At 43.8% G+C, this 23030-nt stretch overlaps 1 protein-coding gene across 3 annotated transcripts in view; it reads left to right on the forward strand.

Annotated features, from left to right (window-relative positions):
• ADGRA1 (adhesion G protein-coupled receptor A1) overlaps window positions 1-23030 on the forward strand; it is a 452787-nt gene that overhangs the window by 426060 nt on the left and 3697 nt on the right. For 2 of the 3 annotated variants that reach the window (XR_013233660.1, XR_013233661.1), the window contains 2 exons: window positions 17348-17449; window positions 20956-22875. Coding sequence is in view for 1 of the 3 variants with exons in the window: in XM_077350198.1 (XP_077206313.1) it covers window positions 17348-17449; window positions 20956-22177 (1324 nt within the window). In the remaining 2 variants the exon portion in view is untranslated. Of the gene's footprint in view, window positions 1-17347; window positions 17450-20955; window positions 22973-23030 lie in introns of those variants that run through there. The other variant, XM_077350198.1, reaches the window with a different exon arrangement.

Below are 23030 nucleotides of genomic sequence, written 5' to 3' on the forward strand. Positions count from 1 at the left end.
TTGCAGCTGAAAAGGTTGACATCATGACCGCCCTGTGACCATGTAAATAAGGGATGCTCGGAGGAGTGGAGCCAGCATGACAGTTGCCTCCTCAAGGCTGTTTACATGGGCACTTTGCTGTAACACATGTGGAATGAGTTGGAAAGCCAAATCTGAGCCAGTTTGGTGTAGTGGTTAGGAGTGTGGACTTCTAATCTGGCATGCCAGGTTCAATTCTGCGCTCCCCCACATGCAACTAGCTGGTTGACCTTGGGCTCCGCACGGCACTGATAAAGCTGTTCTGACCGAGCAGGAATATCAGGGCTGTCTCAGCCTCATCCACCCCACAGGTTGTCTGTTGTGGGGAAAGGAATGGGAAGGCAACTGTAGGCCGCTTTGAGCCTCCTTTGGGTAGGAAAAAGTGGCATATAAGAACCAACTCTTCTTCTTCAAATGCATTTTTCATAGTTACAGTGTTATCACCATGTAGATTTGAGTCTAGTAGCACCCTAGAAATCAACAAGCTTTTGGAGGTATAAATTTTTCAGTGTCAAACGTCCCTTCTTCAGAAATGAGTAAGAATGGCAATCTCCAAGTCTTTATATCCCAGTCAGAAGGTGGGATGGATGTTGTAAAGTAGGATCTTGGAATGCAGAGATGCAAGGCGTATTGCGATCAGCTTGATTGAAGCAAAGAGAAAATGCTTGAGAGTTGAAAATTAGCTTCTCAGCGAGATAAGTATCCTATATCCCCATGGAGGGTCAATTGTTCGGAACTTAAGAATGAATTCAAGTTCAGCAGTCATTCACAACAAGTTTTGAACAATGGACTCAAGATACTCTATGCTTCTTTTAATACAGGCCAAAATCCTGTTTGCCTTTTTAGCTACCGAGTCACACTGCTGACTTGTGTTCAGTGTATGGTCTACTAAGACTACTAAGAATACTACTGCCAAGACAAGTCTCACCCATTCTATAGTGATGCATTTAATTTTTCCTACCTAAATGCAGAACTTTACATTTTTCACTATTAAAATTCATTTTAGCCCAGTTTTCCAGCCTGTCAAGATCATCCTGTCTCTCCCAGTTTAGTGTCATCTGCAAATTTAATAAGCACCCGTTATTTCATTTTATATTGCAACAATGACTATGCTTTTGACACTTTTGTGGGGTGCAGTTTTATAGTAACTTAGAAAATAAAAAGTTAACTGCAAAAGTAAAAGTATGGAAAATAGTTCCCTTTGTGGAATAAAATCCTAGATGTGCTCTGAATCAAGGAGGTCATCTTATCTTACTTCTTGCCCTAAGGCACAGTTGAAACATTTCTAGTAGGAATGAACAACTATGTTTGACTCCAATGGCACCTTTTAAGGCCAACATATTTTTATTCAAGGTGTGAGCCTTTGTGTGCATGCACACTTCTTCAGACCATGAAAAGGAAATCACCAGGCTACATATGTAAGGAGAGAGTAAATTAGCGGTAAATTAGTAAACAGCATCATGAAAATACCCAACAGATATGCAGTTTAATCAAGATATGTGTTTGCTGTAATAGTACCCTGCTTAGCTTTTTTGTTGAATCCTCCAAGAGTCCACAGTCTCCTCAGGCAGATGGACCATTAGTAAACAATGCACGCAGTAAGAATTTTTTTCTTGTGACATTGTTATAAGGACATTTTGGACTTTTAAATGTAATTAGGACTTTACCCCGAATTTTATGTATTTCATTTCATGTTTCTCATTATGCCCCCCCAAGGACATAGCAGTCTTTACACACACACACACACACACACACACACACACACACACACACACACAGTATTTTGATTCCATCAGCAAGAACATGTGCTCATATGAATTTTACCCACCGTAATGGATTTTTTGTGCACATCATACATGGTAAGAATATGCCCAGTGGCTTTACATGATTGGACCAAAGTAATTGAAAACCTGCTGGAACAGCTGCAATTCTGATGGAACACAAGCTCGGTAGTATTTTATATATATATATATATACTATATCCTAGAGGGAAACTTTCCAAGTAAACATTTCTGTTCAGGCTCCATTTGTTTGGCTTGAGGAAATTCATACTATATGACATTCCCTGGCAGGCTGACTAAAACATTCATACAAGTTTATTAAGGTTGTCGGAATTAATTCTTCTTGTTTCCCTCAGAGCACTGTCAACAAGGGGGAAAAAACTTTGGGCAGATATAGAAGGGCCCTAGCCCTTATTTTTAGCTTCTCCAGTCTTCTGAATTACAAGAGATTTTAAGAACATAAAGAAAAGCCTACTGGATCAGACCAGTGGTCCATGTGGTCCATCATCCTGTCTCACACAGTGGTCAAAGAATTCCTCTGCTGAACCACCAACAGGGCCCAGAGGCTGAGACCTTCCCTTGATGTTGCCTCCTGGTTCTGGGATTTAGAGGTTCAGTGTCTAGGGATTTGGAGGCTCCCTTTAGTCACCGTTGCTAGTAGCCACTGATAGACTTATCTTCCATGAATCTAGGTAAACTCATTTTAAAGCAGATTATGCCTGTAACCATCACCACATCCTCTGGCAGCAAATTCCATAGTTTAATCACCAGCTGTGTAAAGAAGGATTTCCTTTTGTCTTGCCTGAATCTACTGCCTGTCTGCTTCACTGGATGCCCTCTAATTGTAGTATTTTGGGTGAGGGAGAAAAATTTATCATTTTCAGCTCTTTCCATCCCATGCATTATTATATAAACCTCTATCATATCCCCATTTACTCATCTCATTTCCAAACTGAAAAGTTCCAGACAGCATTTCCTCATAAATAAGGTAACCCAACTACCTAATCATCTTGGTTGCCCTTCTCTGTACTTTTTCCAGCTATACAATATCCATTTTAAGATACAGTGACCAAAAGTACACACAGTATTCCCAGTGAGGTCTCACCATAGATCTATACTGGGGCATTATAATATTGGCTGTTTATGTTCAATTCTTTCCTAATAATCCCTAGCATAGACATTGTCTTTTCCAGTGCTGCAACACATTGGGATGACACTTTGAACTATGCACTATGACCTCAAAATCTTTTTTTCCCCTCAAAATCTCAGGAAGTTCAGATCCCATTAGCCCAGTGGTTCTCAGCTTGGGGGTCAGGGCCCCTTTGGGGGTCGAATGACCTTTTCACAGGGGTTGCGACAGGGCAAGCAGCTTGGCTGGGGGCACCATCCACACAACAGCCTTGCGTGGTAGATTGAGATAGAGCATTCGTCTGTCTGGAGCAGCGGAAAAGAGCAAGATCAGCATGGTGGGACAAGAGGCAAAGCTGAACTGGGAAACCCTGAAAAAAAATTATATAAAATCATGAACAATGGATCTTCATGCCATTGGTTAGTTTTGGTTTAATTTCTGTGAAAGAACACTTGCATAATTTTATGGTTGGGGGTCACCAAAACATGAGGAACTGTATTAAAGGGCTGTGGCATTAGGAAGGTTGAGAACCACTGCATTAGCCTATAGTTGAATTTTGGATTACCAACATTGAACATCATCTACTACATTGTCACCTTCTCACTCAGTTTTTGGAGATTCTTCTGAAGCTCTTTATAAACATCCTTGGTTTTCACCATCCTGGAAAATGTTGTTTCTATGAAGAAGTATCTTCTGTCTTTGGAGGTTTGAACTGAACAAAACCTTCACTGTGAATTTTAAGAAGTTTTCTCTTTGGGCAGAGAACAGGTAAAGGAGGGAAGAGTTGCTTTCTACCTTAGAATCATAGAATAACAGAGTTGGAAAGTACCTCCTGGGTAATCTAGTCCAACCCCCCCCCCCCCGCACTATGCAGGACACTCACAGCCCTATTGCTCATCTGTTTAAAAATTTCCAAAGATAGAGAACCCACCACCTCCTGAGGAAGCCTGTTCCACTGAGAAACCGCTCTAACCTTACCTCAACCATCTTTTTAGAAATGCTAATAGATCTAACAAGAGACAATGGGGTGGTCAAGCTCTTTCCCTTTCAGCAGGGAACAGAGATTTTGAGGTTTTAAGTACTGTTGTTGTTGTTGTTATTAATTTGTTAGATTTATTACCCACTGCTCTCATAAATGTGTTGCGGCGGGTTACAAAATAAAACTCCACATAAATTAAAACATTAAATACATTAACATTAAGCATAGAAAACAAGCTCTGACAGTGAAAAAAATCAAGAACTCATCCCATATCCATCCTCCCCATCCCTCCGCCCCGGTCCTCCACTCTCAGTTCCTCAAGGCATAGATTTCCAGGGGTGCCAACTGTCATTCTAATTGGAGGAGGAGGCCCTTAGATCTTCTGTGCCCTGGCCTCAACCAAAGACCTGGTGGAAGAACTCCATTTTGCAGGTCCTTGGAACTGTGAAAGCTCCTGCAGGGCCCTCAGCTCTTCTAGGAGCTCATTCCACCAGGTTGGGGCCAGGACAAAAAAGGCCTGGCTCTGGTTGAGGCCAGGCAAACTTCCCGGGGGCTAGGAATCACCCACAAATTAGAACCTGCAGAGCTCTGCAAAGAACATAAGGTGATAGGCAGTCCCTTTGGTATGTGGGTCCCAGACCACAAAGGGCCTTGAAGGTCAATACCAAAGCGTTGAACTTCAGGAAGGATTTCAATAAGAAACTTCTGGAGACTTCAGGAAAAGCTTCTTCGACACAGCCTGACCTAGTCAGTGGTTGAGCAAAAGACAGATGATAAAGGCCCTGGGAACAAGAAAGAAAGACTCTTTGGGTGCTGATCCCATTGAAGCAGACAGAACTCTTAACTGAGGTCTAGAAAGATGTGGCCATTATCATGCTTGCAATAAGCTGTCCCCATAGTAACCAGGCACTAAGTAGTAGGAGACACCGAGGCAAGGCCTCTGAACTTGGAAGAGAAGCTGGGAGTCATGGCCCTCCCAGGGGGCAATTCTTATGAAGGTCAGGTAGCGGAAGCAGCTTAATAGAGAGAGAGATAAGCCCCTCCATATTTTTGGAAAACCCAGGAGGGCAAAGTGAAACAAGACCTGCAAGCCAGAGCTGGACCATTCCACTACACTGTCATCTGCAATCTTTGCTACTATGCTACTATATCTGCTATACTCTAGGTCCAGAGCATTTACGAACAATTTAAATAGTACCGGCTCTAATACTGATCCTTGGGTGACCTGATTACTTCCCTCCATTGTAAGAATTGTCCATTTAGTCCTGCTCTTTGCTTCCTGACATTTATCCAGTTTTTAATCCATAAATTAACCTTTACACTTATTTCATGACTCTTAAGTTTGCTGAAGAGTCTTTGGTGAGGTTCCTCATCAAAAGCCTATTGAAAGTCCAAGTCTATATTGTTTACTGGTTTACCATTATTTACATGCTTGTTCACTTTCTCAAAGTACTGCAAAAAGTTGGCGAAGCAGAACCAGTTTGGTGTAGTGGTTAGGAGTGCGGACTTCTAATCTGACATGCTGGGTTCGATTCTGCACTCCCCCACATGCAACCAGCTGGGTGACCTTGGGCTCGCCACGGCACTGATAAAACTGTTCTGACCGAGCAGGAATATCAGCCCTGTCTCAGCCTCACCCACCCCACAGGGTGTCTGTTGTGGGGAGAGGAATGGGAAGGCGATTGTAAGCCACTTTGAGCCTCCTTCGGGTAGGGAAAAGCAGCATATAAGAACCAACTCTTCTTCTTCTTCTTTTTGTTGCAGAAGCCATTCTGATTTCCCCTCAGCAGGTTTTGTTGTTTGGTGTACCAAATAATTCTGTCTTCGATGCCAGTTTCTGTTAATTTGCCTGATTAATATATTAGGCTTACTAGCTTGTGACTTCATGGTTCCTCTCTGAATGTGAAATTTTAAAAAATGGTCTAAAATATGCTATTCTCTAATCTTCTAGTACAGCAGCTGAATCTATAGATAGGCTACATATATGGGTTAGTAGATCAAGAATCTCACATTCAGCTTCCCTAAGAACTCTCAGAGGCATGCCAACAGGACCTGGGAATTCATCAGCTTTTAATTTCCCAAATGGGTCTAGAACTTCATCTCTCATCATCTCAATTTGACTCAGTTCTTCAGATTCTTTTCCTGAAAACAGTGGTTGTGGAGTGTGAACATGGAAGCAAAAATTTCATTGAGCTTTATCATTTCACCATCTTCCTTAGCAATCCCTTTATTCCTTGGTCATCCAAAGAAATCTTTACTGTTTGCCTTGATGCTTTTAGGAAGGATTTTCCAAGGAGGAAATGAGGAACTTCTAGATTTGTTGTACTTCTGTAAGAAACGCATTGGAATTGGATTGTTTAAGAATTAGAACTGGAATATTTGGAAATGGCATATTTAAGATTCTATTTATGAGACACATACTCTGAAGCCTGCTGCACTGTGTTTCAAATACCTGGGAAATGAGGAGAGGAAGAGCCCAAGTGGCTTACCTAACTTTAATTTCTTCCATTTTATCCTTACAAATATCGTGTGTGACAGAAGGTTTTAAGTTCTGCCTTCCAGCAACCTCAGGCAAGCATTTTCAGAGGGTATATTGGAATGGTGTAAAGAAAGAAAAAAAGGAATTTGGAAGTTTAGTAACTGCTGGCCAACTGACAGAGTTGGAGGTTGCTGGATTTTGGTGGGCAAAGGGTTAGGAAGGCAACTGGTTGGGCAGTGAGACCAGCGGACCAAAGAACTTGAAATCCTTCTAGACTAAGTGCAATGCTGATGGAACACAAAAGCAGTAGCATTTTTGCCCCCAGAGGGAAACTTTCCAAGTAAACATTTCAGTGATATATAATTTTATGGCAGCAAGGCACCTGGCAGCAATTTGATTTCATGGAATGTTCTCAGATTTGTAACTGCTGAGTGCATGGAACTGCCAGTCGGCTGTTGAAGAAAAGGTACAAACACACACGCTGTGAGAAAAGTAGGACTGAGGCCAAACCTCACATAGGGCCATGGGATGGGACAGGGGCAGAAATGGAACAGGTGGAAGCTTTGAAAATGTTGAGACGCTGAGGTAGAAAACTTTAAGGCTGATAGATTTAGACTTCCTGAGAGCCAGTCTCACATCTAGTAAGGGGATAAGCAGTCTAAGATCTTTAAAGGTAAAGGTATCCCCTGTGCAAGCACCGAGTCATGTCTGACCCTTGGGGTGACGCCCTCTAGCATTTTCATGGCAGACTCAATACGGGGTGGTTTGCCAGTGCCTTCCCCAGTCATGACCGTTTACCCCCCAGCAAGCATTTTACCGACCTTGGAAGGCTGGAAGGCTGAGTGAACCTTGAGCCGGCTGCTGGGATTGAACTCCCAGCCTCATGGGCAGAGATTCAGACTGCATGTCTGCTGCCTTACCACTCTGCGCCACAAGAGGCTTTCTAAGATCTTTACTCACTCTTAAATTAGCTGGATGACTTTGTGCCAAGCACACACTTTCTCTTATTCTCAGCACATATTAATGCCTCACAACTTTGTTGTGAGGGTAAAATGGAAAAGAGTGGACCATGTATGCAGACTCAACTTTTTGGAGGGATGGCAAGCTAGAAATGTAACATAGAAAATGCTTGTTCTACGATATGCCCAGAATGGAGCAAAATATGACTTCAGTGCCCTGGCAACTTGAAAGGGGCCAAGAGGAAGCAGGAGAAGGGTCTGGATTTGTCATGTTGGCTTACCCTAACCAGCCAGTTCTTTGACTGCAGGCGTCTGGTTCCTCGGAATATCCCACTACAGAATATCTTTTCATCGTTCTTTGTCCTTTGAATAACAGTGTGTAAATGTAATAATGTTATAATGTGTGCATCATTCCAGCTCTTTGAAAGGGCCTATTTTCATATTTGAATGTCACATTTGGGCTACGTTTCCTCCAGCTTCCATCTCCTATAGGACGAACAAAGCCCTTGTGAGTTCCCAGAGCGCTGCAGGGGACGTGGTGTTAAAAGTCTTGCTGTCTCCATTTAAAACAATGCAGCAGCGCCTGAGGCTCAGAGTCAGCACATGGTTCCAGCTCAAGATTCTAAGGATTATCGCTGAGCTTTGCTCACCCAGAGGCAGTCTGTCTCAAATGTCACACGTGAGGCAAAGTGTCTGGTTTTGTTAAAATTATTGCTGCTCTCATTTTATTTTTCATTTCACTGGCAGTTTTTCAGCTACATATCGCAGTGTAGGATTTAATGGCACATATTTAACTAAAATATATCTCCAAAGGAAGAGAATGGAGATTTGACAATTTTTTTAAAGAAAAATGGTTGAGTGTACAGACTTGTGGAAGAGACCTGGGCTGAATCTGCATGGAGCTTTTATTCCAATCCCAAATCTATTCAATTCCCTGCCATCTACTCTGAATGAGATTTCCATTTTGATTTTGGACGCTTTAAGTTTTCCCTCTGCAACAAGCATGATTGATCCAGAGTGACCCTACCTTTCCCCTGTGATATCCTGGACTGATATAGCCCTCATTATTTGAAAAATTGGCATGAGTAAGCATGCAGCTGTCCACTTTCCCTGAAATAATTTGCTGCTGAGCCTCCAATGCTGTAGAAAAGTCCTGATTGGCCAGGGCGTCAATTCAAAGGCTTCCTCGTTCCCAGGTTGCAACTTAACTTCTCTCGGTAGAAGCTCCAGAAACCCTAACTTCTCTCAGCAGAAATTTTCCTCTTGGATTTATTCCCCTTCCTCTGCTGTCTCCAATCCTCTTCCCTCCCTTCAAGAAAAGAAAGAAAGAGGCTCCTGCTGCGCTTAGCTTCCCCCCTTCTGAGCTTCCCTAACCATGTACAGAACACTTTTCTGTTTCAATAGGGGGGGGGGGGATAGAGGAAGACCTGAGTTCAAATTGATCTGAATTCAGCAGGATCCATAACGGAATAAACAAAGTAAGTGCAGAATCAGTCTTGCTTCTGAAAAAGGTAAGGCAGGGGAGCCAGGGCAGGGATTTCAGAGACCGACAACAAGGCAGGAGTGAAGTATTTTAAATACAATTAATGGTATATCAATAACTCATGGGGCTGCAATGATGATTGCCTAAGGCGTGAAGGATAGTCTATCATTTCAGAAGTGAGACAGTTTGATGTAGTGATTAGGAGCACGGACTTCTAATCTGGCATGCCGGGTTCGATTCTGCACTCCCCTACATGCAGCCAGCTGGGTGACCTTGGGCTTGCCATGGTAATGATAAAACTGTTCTGACCAAGCAGTGATATCAGGGCTCTCTCAGCCTCACCCACCCCACAGGGTGTCTGTTGTGGGGAGAGGAAAGGGAAGGCAACTGTATGTCGCTTTGAGCCTCCTTCAGGTAGAGAAAAGCAGCATATAAGAACCAATTCTTCTTCTTCTTCTTCTTCTTCTTCTTCTTCTTCTTCTTCTTCTTCTTCTTCTTCTTCTTCTTCTGGTGCTGTCTTTGAAAGAATACTGCCTGTTAGACATGATGAATGGAACAGTAGCAATGAAGGCTAGATTCAAACGATGAAAGGCAATCACTTGTGGAGAGACAGGGGCACATACGCAGTATGTAGATTCTGGTCTGGATTCCTGGAATCTCCATTCAGAAGGGCTTCAAGTGACAGACACTGGAAAAGCAGCTTCTTATACCTTGGAGAGTTGCTGTCTGTCTGAGGTCGATGGACTAATGGTCTGATGAAGTTGCCTACCACCAAGGTGAGGCCTGAATATCTCCTAGCATTACAACTGAACTCCTGACTAAGGCAGGCAGTTCCCCTGGTGAACCAACTCTCCTTGGCTTCTGAGATATAACTAGGTTTGTCTACAGTAGGGTGAATGTACATACAGATAACTTAGCATTTTTCATACTATTATCCTAATATCCCATTTCATCCCAAGTATTTTCTCACATTTTCCGTAAGAGTTTTCTGTTGCTGCATCCATTCCCCTTTCTATTTCATGTCAACTCAAGTGTGTTTGTTGTCACAGTTGAGCATACAAGTAAAACATGGACAAAGGACAGCAAGCAACCAAGCTATAATGTTAAAAAACATATACCAACAGCTCATAAAAAAATGGATTAGCACCTTCTTTGCATACTGGTGAAAGAGTCTCAAACATCAAGCACAGCTGGAGCATGAAATGTCATAGCTGCTAGGGAAAACTGGGCTATTGTATAAGAGACATGCAAATCCATGTTAGGCTTTTTAAGATTTCTCCAATGAATTTGTTTTGGGGCTCTGTATACGAAGGGCAAACCAGAATGCAGCGTGGAAGGTCTTTGGAAACGAAGGCTCCACGTACACAAAAATGAGCAGCAGTCGGTATTTATGAATAGCAGCCGTCTAGACCTTTTCTGTTTCAATTTCTTCATTTTGGATTTATCTCCACAGACATTACACTGCCTTTGCCAGTTTAAATCTGGTTTTTGTTCTTCATCCTTACAGTTGAATCACTTTATAGTCATGATTTTAAGGGGGAGGGGTTTCAGCTGAAACAGAGGCACTTGGTATATTCTGATTTCACTGTTGCTAATGTAAATCAGTTAATTCAAAGACCTGGGGCACAACTGGGATGATACGGGATTTAATTCCGTTGTTTTATAAAATGCCTTTACCCTACCTGTTATATTCTCCAATGGATATTCCTTCCTGTTCCTTTGTTTCTTGTTTATTTGCTCTCTGATTTTTTTCCAAGGGGGAGTGTTTTCTCAGCATAGAGGCTTGCAGGCTACTTCTCCCCCCTCCTCTGTCCCTAAAGAGGCTTGATATTACAGTGAAGAATCGTTTGTACAGCCTGTCATTTCTAGACAGTATTTTAATTTTCCTTTGGCAATGAGACAGGGCACTCAGTGCTAGATATCGATGCAGTGTACCTCCTCAGGTACATGGGAAGCATTTGACTTTGCACTGTGTCATTTCTAGGATGTGTTTTCTCATGTGTAGCCACAGCAGCTGAACTGGGAGCAGGGCAAGAGATGACTGTCCTTCTCTAGAGCACTGTCTTGCTCATGCTCCCCAGAGTGCCTGAGAAGTGCTAACATTTGTCACATCCTCTGACTCCCCCCCACGCACGCACGCACGCGAACACACAAATGATTTTATATGATGGCTACTAGTGGATCTCCCACTGGAAAATATTTTCAGACTTTATTATTCATCTGTTTGCCTAGTTGTTTTTCTTTCCAGCCCTTCCCTACACCCCTACCTGGGTCAGGTAACGCACATGGCAAAATGAAAACATTCTCATCAAAACTATCCCGTCTTTGCCTAATGCTAAACCCCAAAAGGAAAATTCTTCTGAAAAATACACAGGTTCAGACTTGGGGGCTTTTTGCACGCCTTCAAAATCGCACAATGGTTGCCAATTGGAAACACTATTGATTTGCCATAACGCACGACGTCGTAGACAATCTGCCACACACCTGAAACCAATCTGCAAAAAGCGCTTCCTTGTAGCGCTTTCAGGGGAATCCCAACAAGTGGATTCACCCTCCGGAAAGCGCTACACTCTTGCAACCAATCTGCAACACTAGCGAAAAAGACCTGTGCGTTAACATTGTTGCGGTTTCTTCAAAGTCCCTCCTCCTGAGCCTGTCCTCCAAACTTCCGGCGAAGCGATCACCATTTTTTTTTCTCCAAGCGAGCGGGGATAAACGCACCAGCGAGCCTCTTTCTGTTTAGAGGCTTCCCTGGCTTCAGTCCTTCACCTTTAGTCACTAAGCACAAACCACAGAAAAGCCCGTTTGCTGATGTATTTTCCCATTAATTTTTACACATTCATTCAGCCGAAAATCGGGCCCGTGAGGGGGGGGGGATTTTTTTTTTCACTCGAGGCAGCGTGGCAACGATCATACGATCAAACGACAGCTCAAACACATTAGGCAGCTGGATGGGTCTCTCCGTTGCAACGAATCTACACAGATTCGTTACAATGGGTCTGTTTTTTTTTAAAAAAACCTTTCTTAAAGGGAAAGGGGCTGTTTGGGAGCATGCTAACGGCTGCCTATTGGCTGCTTGACGGCCAGGGGCGGGACGAGCTCGGCAATAGCGCTTCCTTTCTAGCGATTTCTGCCGAGACCGGAAGCTGTGGGAAACGCTACAAAACGCAACTGGATTCCACTACAAAGGCAGGTATGCATAACGACGAATTCCACTATTTTAAATGGCGATTTTTCATTCAGTGACCAATTTGCAACAAAGATCCCGGTGCGTAAAGCCCCTTGGATTTCTGAGGGAAGAATCTTCTATGCTTCTCAGATAGCTACCAAGGATGCCTGGGACTTGCATAGGAGATCTTTCAGGCACTGCAGCAGTTCAGAGCTGCTGGCACAGGAGGCGATTCCTTGTGAAGGCCTTACAGTTGAGGAATGCCGAACAAGAAAGAGTGGTGAGCAGAAAGGATGCTCTAATAGATAGCCAGGTGCAGAGAGGGGGAACTATCTGGATAAGCAACAGCTATGGAAGCAAGCAGGGTTCCCACTAGGAGGCTGTCACCATGAATCTTCTATGATAATAAAAGGATTAAGGATGCTGATTAACACTACAGTCACCAAAAGAGTTATTCCCTTCTATCTGAGTGAATGGACCCACCCCCCTCCCATCACCGACCGTATATACTCGCATATAAGCCAAGTTTTTCAGCACAGTTTTGAGCACTAAAAAGCCCTCCTCGGCTTATATGCGGGTAATTGAAATAACAGCCTGCTCTCAACCAGCCAATCGTAGCATTGCCTTTTGCTAGCTGAGCTTTTTGCAGGCTGAGCTAATTGCTCCTAGCCAAACATTGCCTTCTGCAAAGATCTTGAAAACTGAGCTTACTCTGGCAGCTTGTAGAACATCAATGGTTTGACTGAGGGATTCTGATATTCCCCCCCCCTTCTTTTCCTAATAACTTCTTCCAAACTATTATTTTGGGTTTTGTGGGTGGGTTAGGTTTTCGGGGTGCTTTTTGGATTTACTGTTTCTTTCTCCTAGTAGTTCTTTCTTCTTTTATCTGAGGGGCAGCATTGTTTGCCTTTTCTTCTTGGGGTTGTGTTTCTTTTAAAAGTTGATTTTTGCAGTTCTTTCTCTCAGTGTTCAGTTTTACAGTTCTTTATTTCAGTGTTTTGTTTTGGGGGGCACTGTAGCCCTCAGTTTGGTAGCTATTGTACTTGTTGCAGTAGGTTGCCAACTTCAGGTACTGTTGTTCTGCTCTGGTTTGCTGACCTGGGGGGGGGGGGGTTCTCCTGCCAGAGCTGTTCTCACAGAGTAGTTCTCCCAGTGCTCTCTCAGGGTGTCTGGCATCAAGAGAGGAAGGGAAGGCGATTGTAAGCCACTTTGAGACTCCTTTGGTTAGTGAAAAGCAGGGTACAAAAACCAGCAGCTATTCATGCTCTTGACTTTTCTGTATTTGCTGGGGGGGAGGCTGGATGGGAAAGCCTGTGATGATGGAGCATGGATTAAGCGCTTAAGCCACCTTTTAAGTTTACCAGTAAAGGTAAAAGTATCCCCTGTGCAAGCACCGGGTCATGTCTGACCCTTGGGGTGACGCCCTCTAGCATTTTCCTGGCAGACTCAATACAGGGTGGCCTTGCCAGTGCCTTCCCCAGTCATTACCGTTTTACCCCCCAGCAAGCTGGGTACTCATTTTACCGACCTCGGAAGGATGGAAGGCTGAGTCAGCTTTGAGCCAGCTGCTGGGATCGAACTCCCAACTTCATGGACAGATAGCTTCAGACAGCATTTCTGCTGCTTACCACTCTGTGCCACAAGAGTTTACCAGTAGCCTGCTTTTACCACTTTAAGGGGGGGGGGGATAGATCCAAACTAAAAAATTAGCACATGTTTTAATACCCCTAATCTTTATCAGAAGTTGGACTACCATGTTTTATATCAGATGATGTCTCTGAATATGTATGCAATGTAATAGCCCCATATAGATTTAATTCCAGTGGAGATTATGATGAGGGCATGTAATGCTAGGTCTGGATCAGAATGAAAGTACTACAGCCTTATCACTGGAGGAAGCTGATCAGAGCTGCTGCTGGTATAGACTGGGCTATTCAATAAATGAATCTGGGAAATTTCACCTCAGAAACCATGTGTCTATACTCAGCTGGAAGCCATACCCAAAGCAGAACTTCCAAAGGTGACTTGAATTTCATATGGGAAAAGGCAGTCCTTCAGGTATGCTAACCCCAAACCATATAGGGCTTTAAGGGTCAATACCAGTACCTTGTATTGAGCCCAGAAGCAAATTGGGAGCCAGTATAGATGGAGTGATATGATCCCTAGGGCCCACACCACTCTGTATTCTGGTCCCAGTATTCTGTACCAACTGTAGCTTCTGGACAGTCTTCAACCGCAGCTTGGAAATGGAGCTTTGCATTCATTTGAAAAATACTTAGGTGACACTGTCATGAATTTGGGGGATGTGTCACTAGATTGGCTATTTAGGATAAAAGCATTTCTTATGAAATTGCTTTAATTTAATGATAGAGTGTGATAATGATTAGCTACTACAACTATTATTAACAAACATTACATACACTTGGATGAATGTGTTTCCAAGAATTAAGAAAGTAATATTTAAGCAGTTAAGTGTATGACATCATGTATTTTAGTTTTCATTCCACACAAGTCACACATATTTAGTTTTTTTTCTAAAACTATTGCCATCAGGCCTCCATTTTTGTTGGTCTTTGGGTCCCCCCTTAATCTTGGCATCTTGATCACCTGTGGATCTGTTCCACAGTGTGGCACCTACCCTGTATTCCAGGAAAGTGGGCAATGCCATTTGCTTGGTATGGCTTGTAGGTGGCAGATTGTTCCCACCTTGAAACTCTAGAGAAGTGGTCCCCAACCCTTTTCAGGGCAAAATGCTTGGTTGGTTGATAGCTATATAGTTTCAGGCAGATTTGGAGGTGATGGATTATCTAGACCAGCTCTCCCCAACCCCCGGCCCGGAGACCGGTACCGGTCTGTGAATCAGTCGGTACTGGGCAGTGGCTCCTCCTCGTGGTCCTCCCCAGCTGCTGCCTCGGGGGCTGCCCTGCCACTCTGCTGCCAGCTCACCTTTGATGCTCTCCGGCCGCCGCCATGGCTGGTGCTCCCCCTTGGCATGGCACTGTGCAGCTGCTGCTGGCAGCACCCCCCCCCCCCAATGGGCAGCGGGAAGTCAGGGGCGTTGTCAGAAAAGCAAGCGGAGCAGGGATTCAGGCGGCAGCAACGTCCCTCGCCCCCCCCCCAAGTCTCAGTAAAATTGTCAAGTGTTGACTGGTCCCTGGTGATAAAAATGTTGGGGACCACTGATCTAGATCATTTCAGTCAGATTCAGATCTGTTTTCTGGACAGAATTGAGCATGGTTGCCCTGCCAGATGATCTTTACCAGGACAGTTTCAAGGGGAATGCATCCCTGTTGATTCTCCTGGATCTCTCAGTGGCTTTCAGTATCATCAGCCATCATATACTTTGGGAGAGGTTTGGCATGTTGAGAGTGGGGGCACCATGCCTTTATGGTTCTGCTCTTAATTCACTGGCAAAATTCAGAAGATGGAGCTGGTGAATTGTTTCTCAGCTCTCTGTCATTTGTTCTAGAGGGTCTCATAGTTCTTTACTTTGTCCTCCATCGATGCAAAACTGCTGGGAGAAATCATATAGGGATTTTGAGTGAAGTACTATCAATTTGTGAATGATACCCAGCTGGATCAGGTCATTCTGTAGAAGTCCTGAACATGTACCTGAAGAAGGGAATGGGATGGATAAGGGCTGATACACTGAAGTTCAGACCAGGCAACACTGAGGAGTTGGTGATCAATAATAAAGCTGATGCCACTAAAGCAAAAAAATTATAGGTTGGGGTATGCTGCTGGCTCAAACCTCCTCTTTGGCATGTTGTTCCTGGTTATGTTGAACAGTCTTCCTGAGACTCTTTGGAAGGCACTCCATTGTGACTTGAAGTTTCCTAAGGAAATTTAAAGGAGGGTGTTTGGAAAATGCTTTTTCCAGCGATTTAACAGAAAGGATGCCTCTTTTGCCCTGACCTGGGTAGCTCAGGCTAGCCTCATCTTGTCAGATCTCAGAAGTAAAGCAGGGGCAGCCCTGGCAAGTATTTGGATGGGAGACCTCCAAGGAGTACCAAGGTACCAAGGAGTACCAAGGAGTACAGAGGGGCAAGCAATGGCAAACCACCTCTGAATGTCTCTTGCCTTGAAAAGCCCACCGAGGTCACTTTAAGTCAGCCGTGACTTGATGGCACTTTCTACCGCTCATGCCTCTTTTGTATTCTCTGCTTCAAGTACAGTTTTTGCTGTTGCTTAGTTTGATTGTCTGTTGTTCCTTGAGAGTATCTAGAGCTTGCTAGTTCTTTTGTTTGTAAGCTGGGGAAGTTGGGAGAAAGTTGTTAAATCAATTCCTTGTTCCACAAAGACACTATCAGTGCCCTTCTAGGTCTTGGCTTCACTCTCTAACATGCCATTGTGCGGCAGGACAAGAAAAGAGTTAAACATAAGGGAATTTCATCTGACAGTCATTTCCAGCCACTTCACCTTTATCAATGTCCACAAATAAAAACCCAGGACCATTAATTGGCGGGCCCAGAAGGGCTTCTGTGTCCTCCACCCAGGATGTAGCATGTGTAATAAGAATATAAAGCAAGAATCAAGTGAGAATGTCAACAGGGCATTTTATGCATGGCATGTACACCTCATAGGATTACTGAATCAAAAATAGACGTTTCAAAAGGGATTTCTCATTGTGGCTACAGTGGAACAACTTGTGTGGCCACTGCAGTGGGCAGTGACAGAGCTAAGCTCCTGTATCAACATGGTATGAGGTAGGTCATTCTGTATGCCATCCCCTCCCCATTTGACTCTTTACATTTTTTTTAAACAATCCCTGATGTGATAGGCAGCAAAATGAGGAGGAAGGGAAGGGGTTCCAGACTGCTAGGGCCTTTGTGAAATCACTGTTCCATGTATACCTTTGCATAGAGACAGTGGAAGGCAGCAACAGCAGTAAGCGGCTTGGGGATGGTGTTTGTTACAAGGCAGAAATGTTGAGAAGATGCAACATCACAGGATAACTTTTTTAAAAAATGCAGCCTCATTTACTTACTAGAAGTTCTTACCAGGCATGACAAAGGGTGGCTCTAGGGTTCACCAAGAAAATCTATGGTAAAACTACTATTGAGTAGCCCAAGATTTGAGTAATTATCCTTGGGGGGGGGGATCCTGTTCACTGGTATATTGATTTGATTTTATTTACAATAGTTCTATTCCACTCCTTAGCCAAAAGTCATTTATAGGTATTGCTTTGAAAGTTCTTTTATTCTGATTATATTGGCAATTTAAAGTTAACGATCTAAGCTTCATTGTGCTTTCACAGACAGATGTTTCAAGCATTACACATCATTTTCATTAAAAATATTGTTGACTTGAATCTAAACAAATTCAACCATCAGTCATTCTCTGTTAACAGGTTTTATCTGATTAGTGGAGGCGTTCCATTTATTATTTGTGGAATTACAGCAGCAACCAACATTAATAATTACGGAATAGAAGGCAAAGCTGATGCCCAATAGTAAGTATAATTTAATATGTTTTCAAACTGTTAGTTGCCATACTGAGTTGTACCATCGTCCTAACGAGCCATGAAACGTAGCTTTGTATCAAGCATTGTGTGAACAGCATGGATTAAAAGCTGCCTTGATAACGCCCATCATGTCTTTCTTCGGAAAATTTATGATCCACTGTTCTTTGAAGGATGTCAGAGTAGCACTTTAGTTCCAGATTAACTGGTTTCTAGATGCCTGGATTCATGCACCTGCAGATTCAATGATCTTCAAGGAGCAGGTGATATCTCCTGGGCTTCTTGGAAACAAAATGGAATTAAGGTAAATGGGAGTTAAAAGTTAACTTATCAACACAAACACATTCAGGATACTATTGATCCAGAGAATTATGAATACTTCAAAGCACACAAGAGAGCTCCTGCATGTATGTATCAGAGGACATATCCTAGATCATCACAAGTTAAGAAGGTCACTGCAGTAGTAGACTAGTGATCCATCTAATACAGCATTCAGCTTCTCACCATGCCTGATAGAATGATTTTGACAGATGCATAGAGGCCAAAGGCCCCCACTGTTGCTGTTCCACAATAACTGGCATTCACATAAATACTACCTTCAAGTTTGAAGATCCCATTTGACCATGATTAAGAATTAGTATAAACCAACTCACAAATGAAAGTCCATGACGAATTTTGGCTGGTAATGGACTGTGAACCAAAGTTTGTAAACTGAAGAGCCACCAGTAACTTGCATGAATTTTAACGCCATTTGTGGTGGTCCATGAATTGGTTCATATTGGTTTATGACCCCTCCTTCACCACACAGAGCATTGGGGAACAGAAAGCAAGAATCACAGAACAATACAAGCAGGTTTGGTTTGTGAACCAGCCTTCTGGTTCATATCTATTCATGGTTCAGTTCATGGTTTGACCTATCCCTATGATGGCTAATAGCTGCCAATGGATCTGAAAGCTGCCTAAACTAGTGGCTATTTCCACATTCTTTGGTAGTGAGATCTGAAAGTTAATTATTAATTGTGTGAAGAAGCAGTTCCGTGTATGCATGCTGAATCTATTGTCCATTAACTTCATTGGGTTCCTGCCGGTTCTAGAATTATATGACACCCTTCTCACCTTGAAAATATTTCTTGCCTTTCTTACGACTTTTCCGAGCTTTACAAATATTTTAAGAGTGGAGCAACTAGACCTGTACACAGTATTCCAATTATGGCTGCCTCATAGGTCTACACAGGTGCTATGATTCAACATATTTTGGTCAACTGTACTGCTGTTTTCATCAATGCATTAGCTTAGCTGAATGCTTATGCTGCTGTAAGGGTATCTGAGCTAACTTCTTTAATAGGTTTGCCAGTCTCCAGATGGCACCTGGAGATCCTCTACTGTTACAATGGATGTTCAGCTGAAGCAAACATCTACTTTGGCATTACATCCTGCTGAGGTTTCTCTCTTCCCCTCCCCAAAACTTAACCTTTAGCAAGAAAGAATTTTGGTAGAACATAAGACAGTATTATCCTGCTTTTAACAAGAAGTAAACTAAAGCAAATATTTTACTTTATGAAAACACTTTTTAATAAACGCTATTTTAGAAAGGAATATCAAATGTGCAAGGTTATTACACGGCTTCTCCTAAACCAGAGGTCTTGAACCCATGGGTCAGGAACCTCAGCTGGGCCATGGAGCTCCGCCTGGTGAATCACAAGATGTGTCTTACTTTTGCTGCTTTTTAGAAGGATATGCTAATGCAAATCTGCAAAGAGCAACAGCAAAACACCTCCTGCCTCTCTTTGTGTGCACACTAAGAGAAGCGGCAAAATGGAGAGGTATGTCTCTTCGTGGTAGAAAAGGCTCTTTGCAAAAGTAATGGAAAATCATGCTACTTTCATATACTTGCTGTTCATTTGTTCCCATGCCATCCCTGGTGTGTGTGTGTGTGTGTGTGTGTGTGTGTGAGAGAGAGAGAGAGAGAGAGAGAGAGAGAAAAGTGGTCATGGATCTGGCAGGGCTGAAGGCCACTCATCTGAACGGAACAGAGGCTATACTGAAGATTCTATCATTTTAAAGGTTTATTTATTCCAATATGTGTGATTAGACAATCACTTACAATCAACAGGGTATTAAAAGGTCTGATTATTTATATTCATAAACCTGTGAGACACTTTCCCTTTGGCACTGTTGCAGAGATTTTACTCCTTTCATTTAATCACTTTAATCACAGGCAATCAATACCAGATACCACAATGTGAGCAAAAAAGACTGGGAAGCAGGTGGAGTGATAAAATTGCTTGGGGAGAGAATGCTACAAATTGAGCAACAGCTCAGTGGGTGATGCACCTTATCCATTTTTAATAATGTTACTACATAAAAATGTAGATGCACCAACTTCGATGCGTTCTTTATGGAGCTGATTTCTGAAGTGGCCCATGGTGAGGTTCCTCTTGAAAATAACAGCAACCTAAGAGGGAAAATTCCCTTGGGGATTGCTCCACTTTCACTTGGCAGAAACTCTGCAGTCTTTACATGTTTAAAGGCATGCACATGGATTTGTGGGTCGCTCTCAAGAGATGAAAATCGTTCCCCTATTTTCCAGTTTTGCGAGTGTTAGTAAAACCCCATGGACAGTTTACACACCTAATAAGCAAGGACAATCTTTTCACAGCCGGACGAAGACATCGCATAACTCCAAGGTGCTGTGCTGAAGCGATGCAGCATCCACTATGACATTGCTAGGGCATTCTTCTCAGGTGGACCCTGAAAGTATTTCCATACCAAGGCAGCGCTCAGGTAGCTTTTGCAATTAGATCATCTGTGATTCTTCTGATAAGAAAGAGTTGATCTCAGGGACAAAGCAATGTAATGAAACTATATTTCATTTAAAACAACTAAGGGCCAGTCTGGCCTGGGGGAGGGATGTGAGCACAGATCCATGATGTCCATGCAAAGAGGCAGTCCTTCCTCAGTCAAGCTGTGCTCCCCCCCCCCCCCCATACGTATTGGCTTAGAAGGGTTTGGGCCCAGAGGCAGAAATGAGAGGACATCCCAGAGACTTCAGTGAAAACTAGACCATCCTCTCATTTAGCACTGAGAGGGGTGCCAGGCAGCTAGGAAGGAAGCCAGAAAACAGTGCTGCCTTATGCCTACCCAGTACCATGTTTGACTCTCCTCCCAGATCAGTTTTGTGAAGTGTTTAGATCACTGCATCTGTTATTCCTAGCTCTATTACTGTACCATGTTTAGCATATTACTTAAGCTGTAATGAAGGCTTGGCTTTACAGTTACGCTGTGTGAGAAAAAAAAGACTGTGTTAATAAAAATAGTTATTACCATATCCTGCTTCAAACTCTCCCCTCCTTCCAGTCACTAGTGACAGGCTTTATTTGGTTTATACTGGCAAAACCTGGAGTTAAAAATACGATAACTCCGTTGCGTGGTTGATGGTCTGGTTGGTTGGGTCAAACCGTTTTCCCACACCCTCTGCACATTTTTCTTCTTTGCAGTTGTTGGATGGCCTGGGAGCCAAGCCTTGGTGCATTCTACGGGCCTGTCGCATTCATCGTCCTGGTCACCTGCATTTATTTCCTGTGCACCTATGTGCAGTTGAGGCGCCACCCAGAACGCAAGTATGAATTAAAGGAAAGGACAGAAGATCAGCAGAGGCTGGCAAGTCCTGAGGTTGGCCACAGTCACATGACAGATGCTGGATCGGTCTCCCAGGCTACCTGCTCAATGATTTCTTCTTCCTTGCTGGAAAATGAGCATTCGTTCAAGGCTCAGCTTCGAGCAGCCGCATTCACTTTGTTCCTGTTTACCGCCACTTGGACCTTCGGTGCCCTTGCTGTTTCCCAAGGACATTTCTTGGATATGATCTTTAGCTGTCTCTACGGAGCGTTTTGTGTGACCTTAGGGCTCTTTATCCTGATTCATCACTGTGCAAAGCGAGATGACGTTTGGCACTGCTGGTGGTCCTGTTGCCCATCTAGAAGAAACACCTACTCGGTGCAAGTGAACGTCCGCCCAAAGGTTAACGTCAATGGAGAAAACCAGGTTCATGCGCCGTGCCTCCAGGAGTCACCTTGCCCTACTAAGTCTGCTGTCTTTAATCACCCGGCTGCCAGTCACTGCAAACTTACCAATCTACAGGCTGTGCAAAACCACGTCAACTGCCTTTCGCCAGTGACACCGTGCTGTGCCAAAATGCACTGCGATCAACTCCTGGAAGACGATGCTCACATTCACGTACACAACGAGGGGACTTTCAGACCCAACATGCACATTCACAGATGCCTGAAAAGCAGAACTAAGCCACGCTACTTCAGCCGACACCGCGCTGCAGGAGACAGAGAGTACGCTTACCACATCCCGTCCAGTATTGACGGCAGCATCCACAGCTCACACACAGACAGTCCACACAGCACGCATGACAGTCAGTCGGGGCACAGGCGGCCGTGTTGTGCGAAAAACGATCCCTATCCTACCCTCAGCCAGCCCGAAAGCAGCGATGTGAGTACTGTGATCTACAGCTGTGCTAAAGTGCCCGAGAGCGACTCAGTGCACCATGCAGCTCATTTTGAGATGCATCCTCGGACACAGTCCTTGCCCTTCAGCACCACCAGCCACAATGGGATTCTAAAGGGAACCATGCATGAAGCCATGATCTACGGTTCCGACAGTACAGGAAACATCAAAACTGGCCCTTGGAAGAATGAAACTACTGTGTAGTTGTCCTCTCACAGCTCCTGCCATCTTAATCTTTGTTTCCCTTCTGTAATGAGTGAGATACGTGTTTGTGTAGCACATGAATCAATTGTACGAGTTTTCAACCTTGTTTTCTTAATAAGAGGAGGCTTTTTAAAAGCAGCAAGAGTCTTTTTTTAAAGAATTGTGGAGCATGGTTCTGGGGGGAGGGGGACAAAACCCTAAAAGGCAATTTGTGGAACCAGAATGTGAGGCAATATCCTTTTGTTATGACACATTACATTTCTTGGTTTAAAGATCTGCATTAATGTCAGACATTTTTCTACACACATCAACCACAGCCTTTCCTGGGTTATTTTTCTTATAGCAAAATGTTATTGTCGTCATTGTTGCTGTTCCCTTGACACTGAAAGTTTCAGTGGTAGAAAGATGAGGAGGATTTTCTAAACGGACTGACACAGCTTTTTCAGACACACAAAAGTGATACTGCCTCTAAAGACCTTCTGTGGCGTATGGCTTGTAAAATCATGTACAGTCCCCGTTGTGTCTAGGTGCTAGGTCACATCCCTGTTAACATCTCTGGTGCTGTATTGGTTGTACTTTTGATTAATTTAATTTTATTGTTTTTGCATGACACACCTCAAGATAATACCATTTGCTGTTTTCTAGTGTTAAAATCTGTAAAAAGGGGGGCTGTAAAAGGCTGTTGATCATTCCTATAGGTCAGTGGTCCCCAACCTTTCCGAGGCTGGGGACCGGCAGGGCATCGGGCCGCGCCCCCGCGGACCGCGCCCGTGCGGGCCACGCCCGCGGATCGGGCCGCGCCCGCGGGCCGCGCCCACGGATCGGGCCGCACCCGCGGGCCGCGCCCACGCCG

The sequence above is a fragment of the Paroedura picta genome, chromosome 8, assembly GCF_049243985.1.
Source record: "Paroedura picta isolate Pp20150507F chromosome 8, Ppicta_v3.0, whole genome shotgun sequence".
NCBI lineage: Eukaryota > Metazoa > Chordata > Lepidosauria > Squamata > Gekkonidae > Paroedura > Paroedura picta.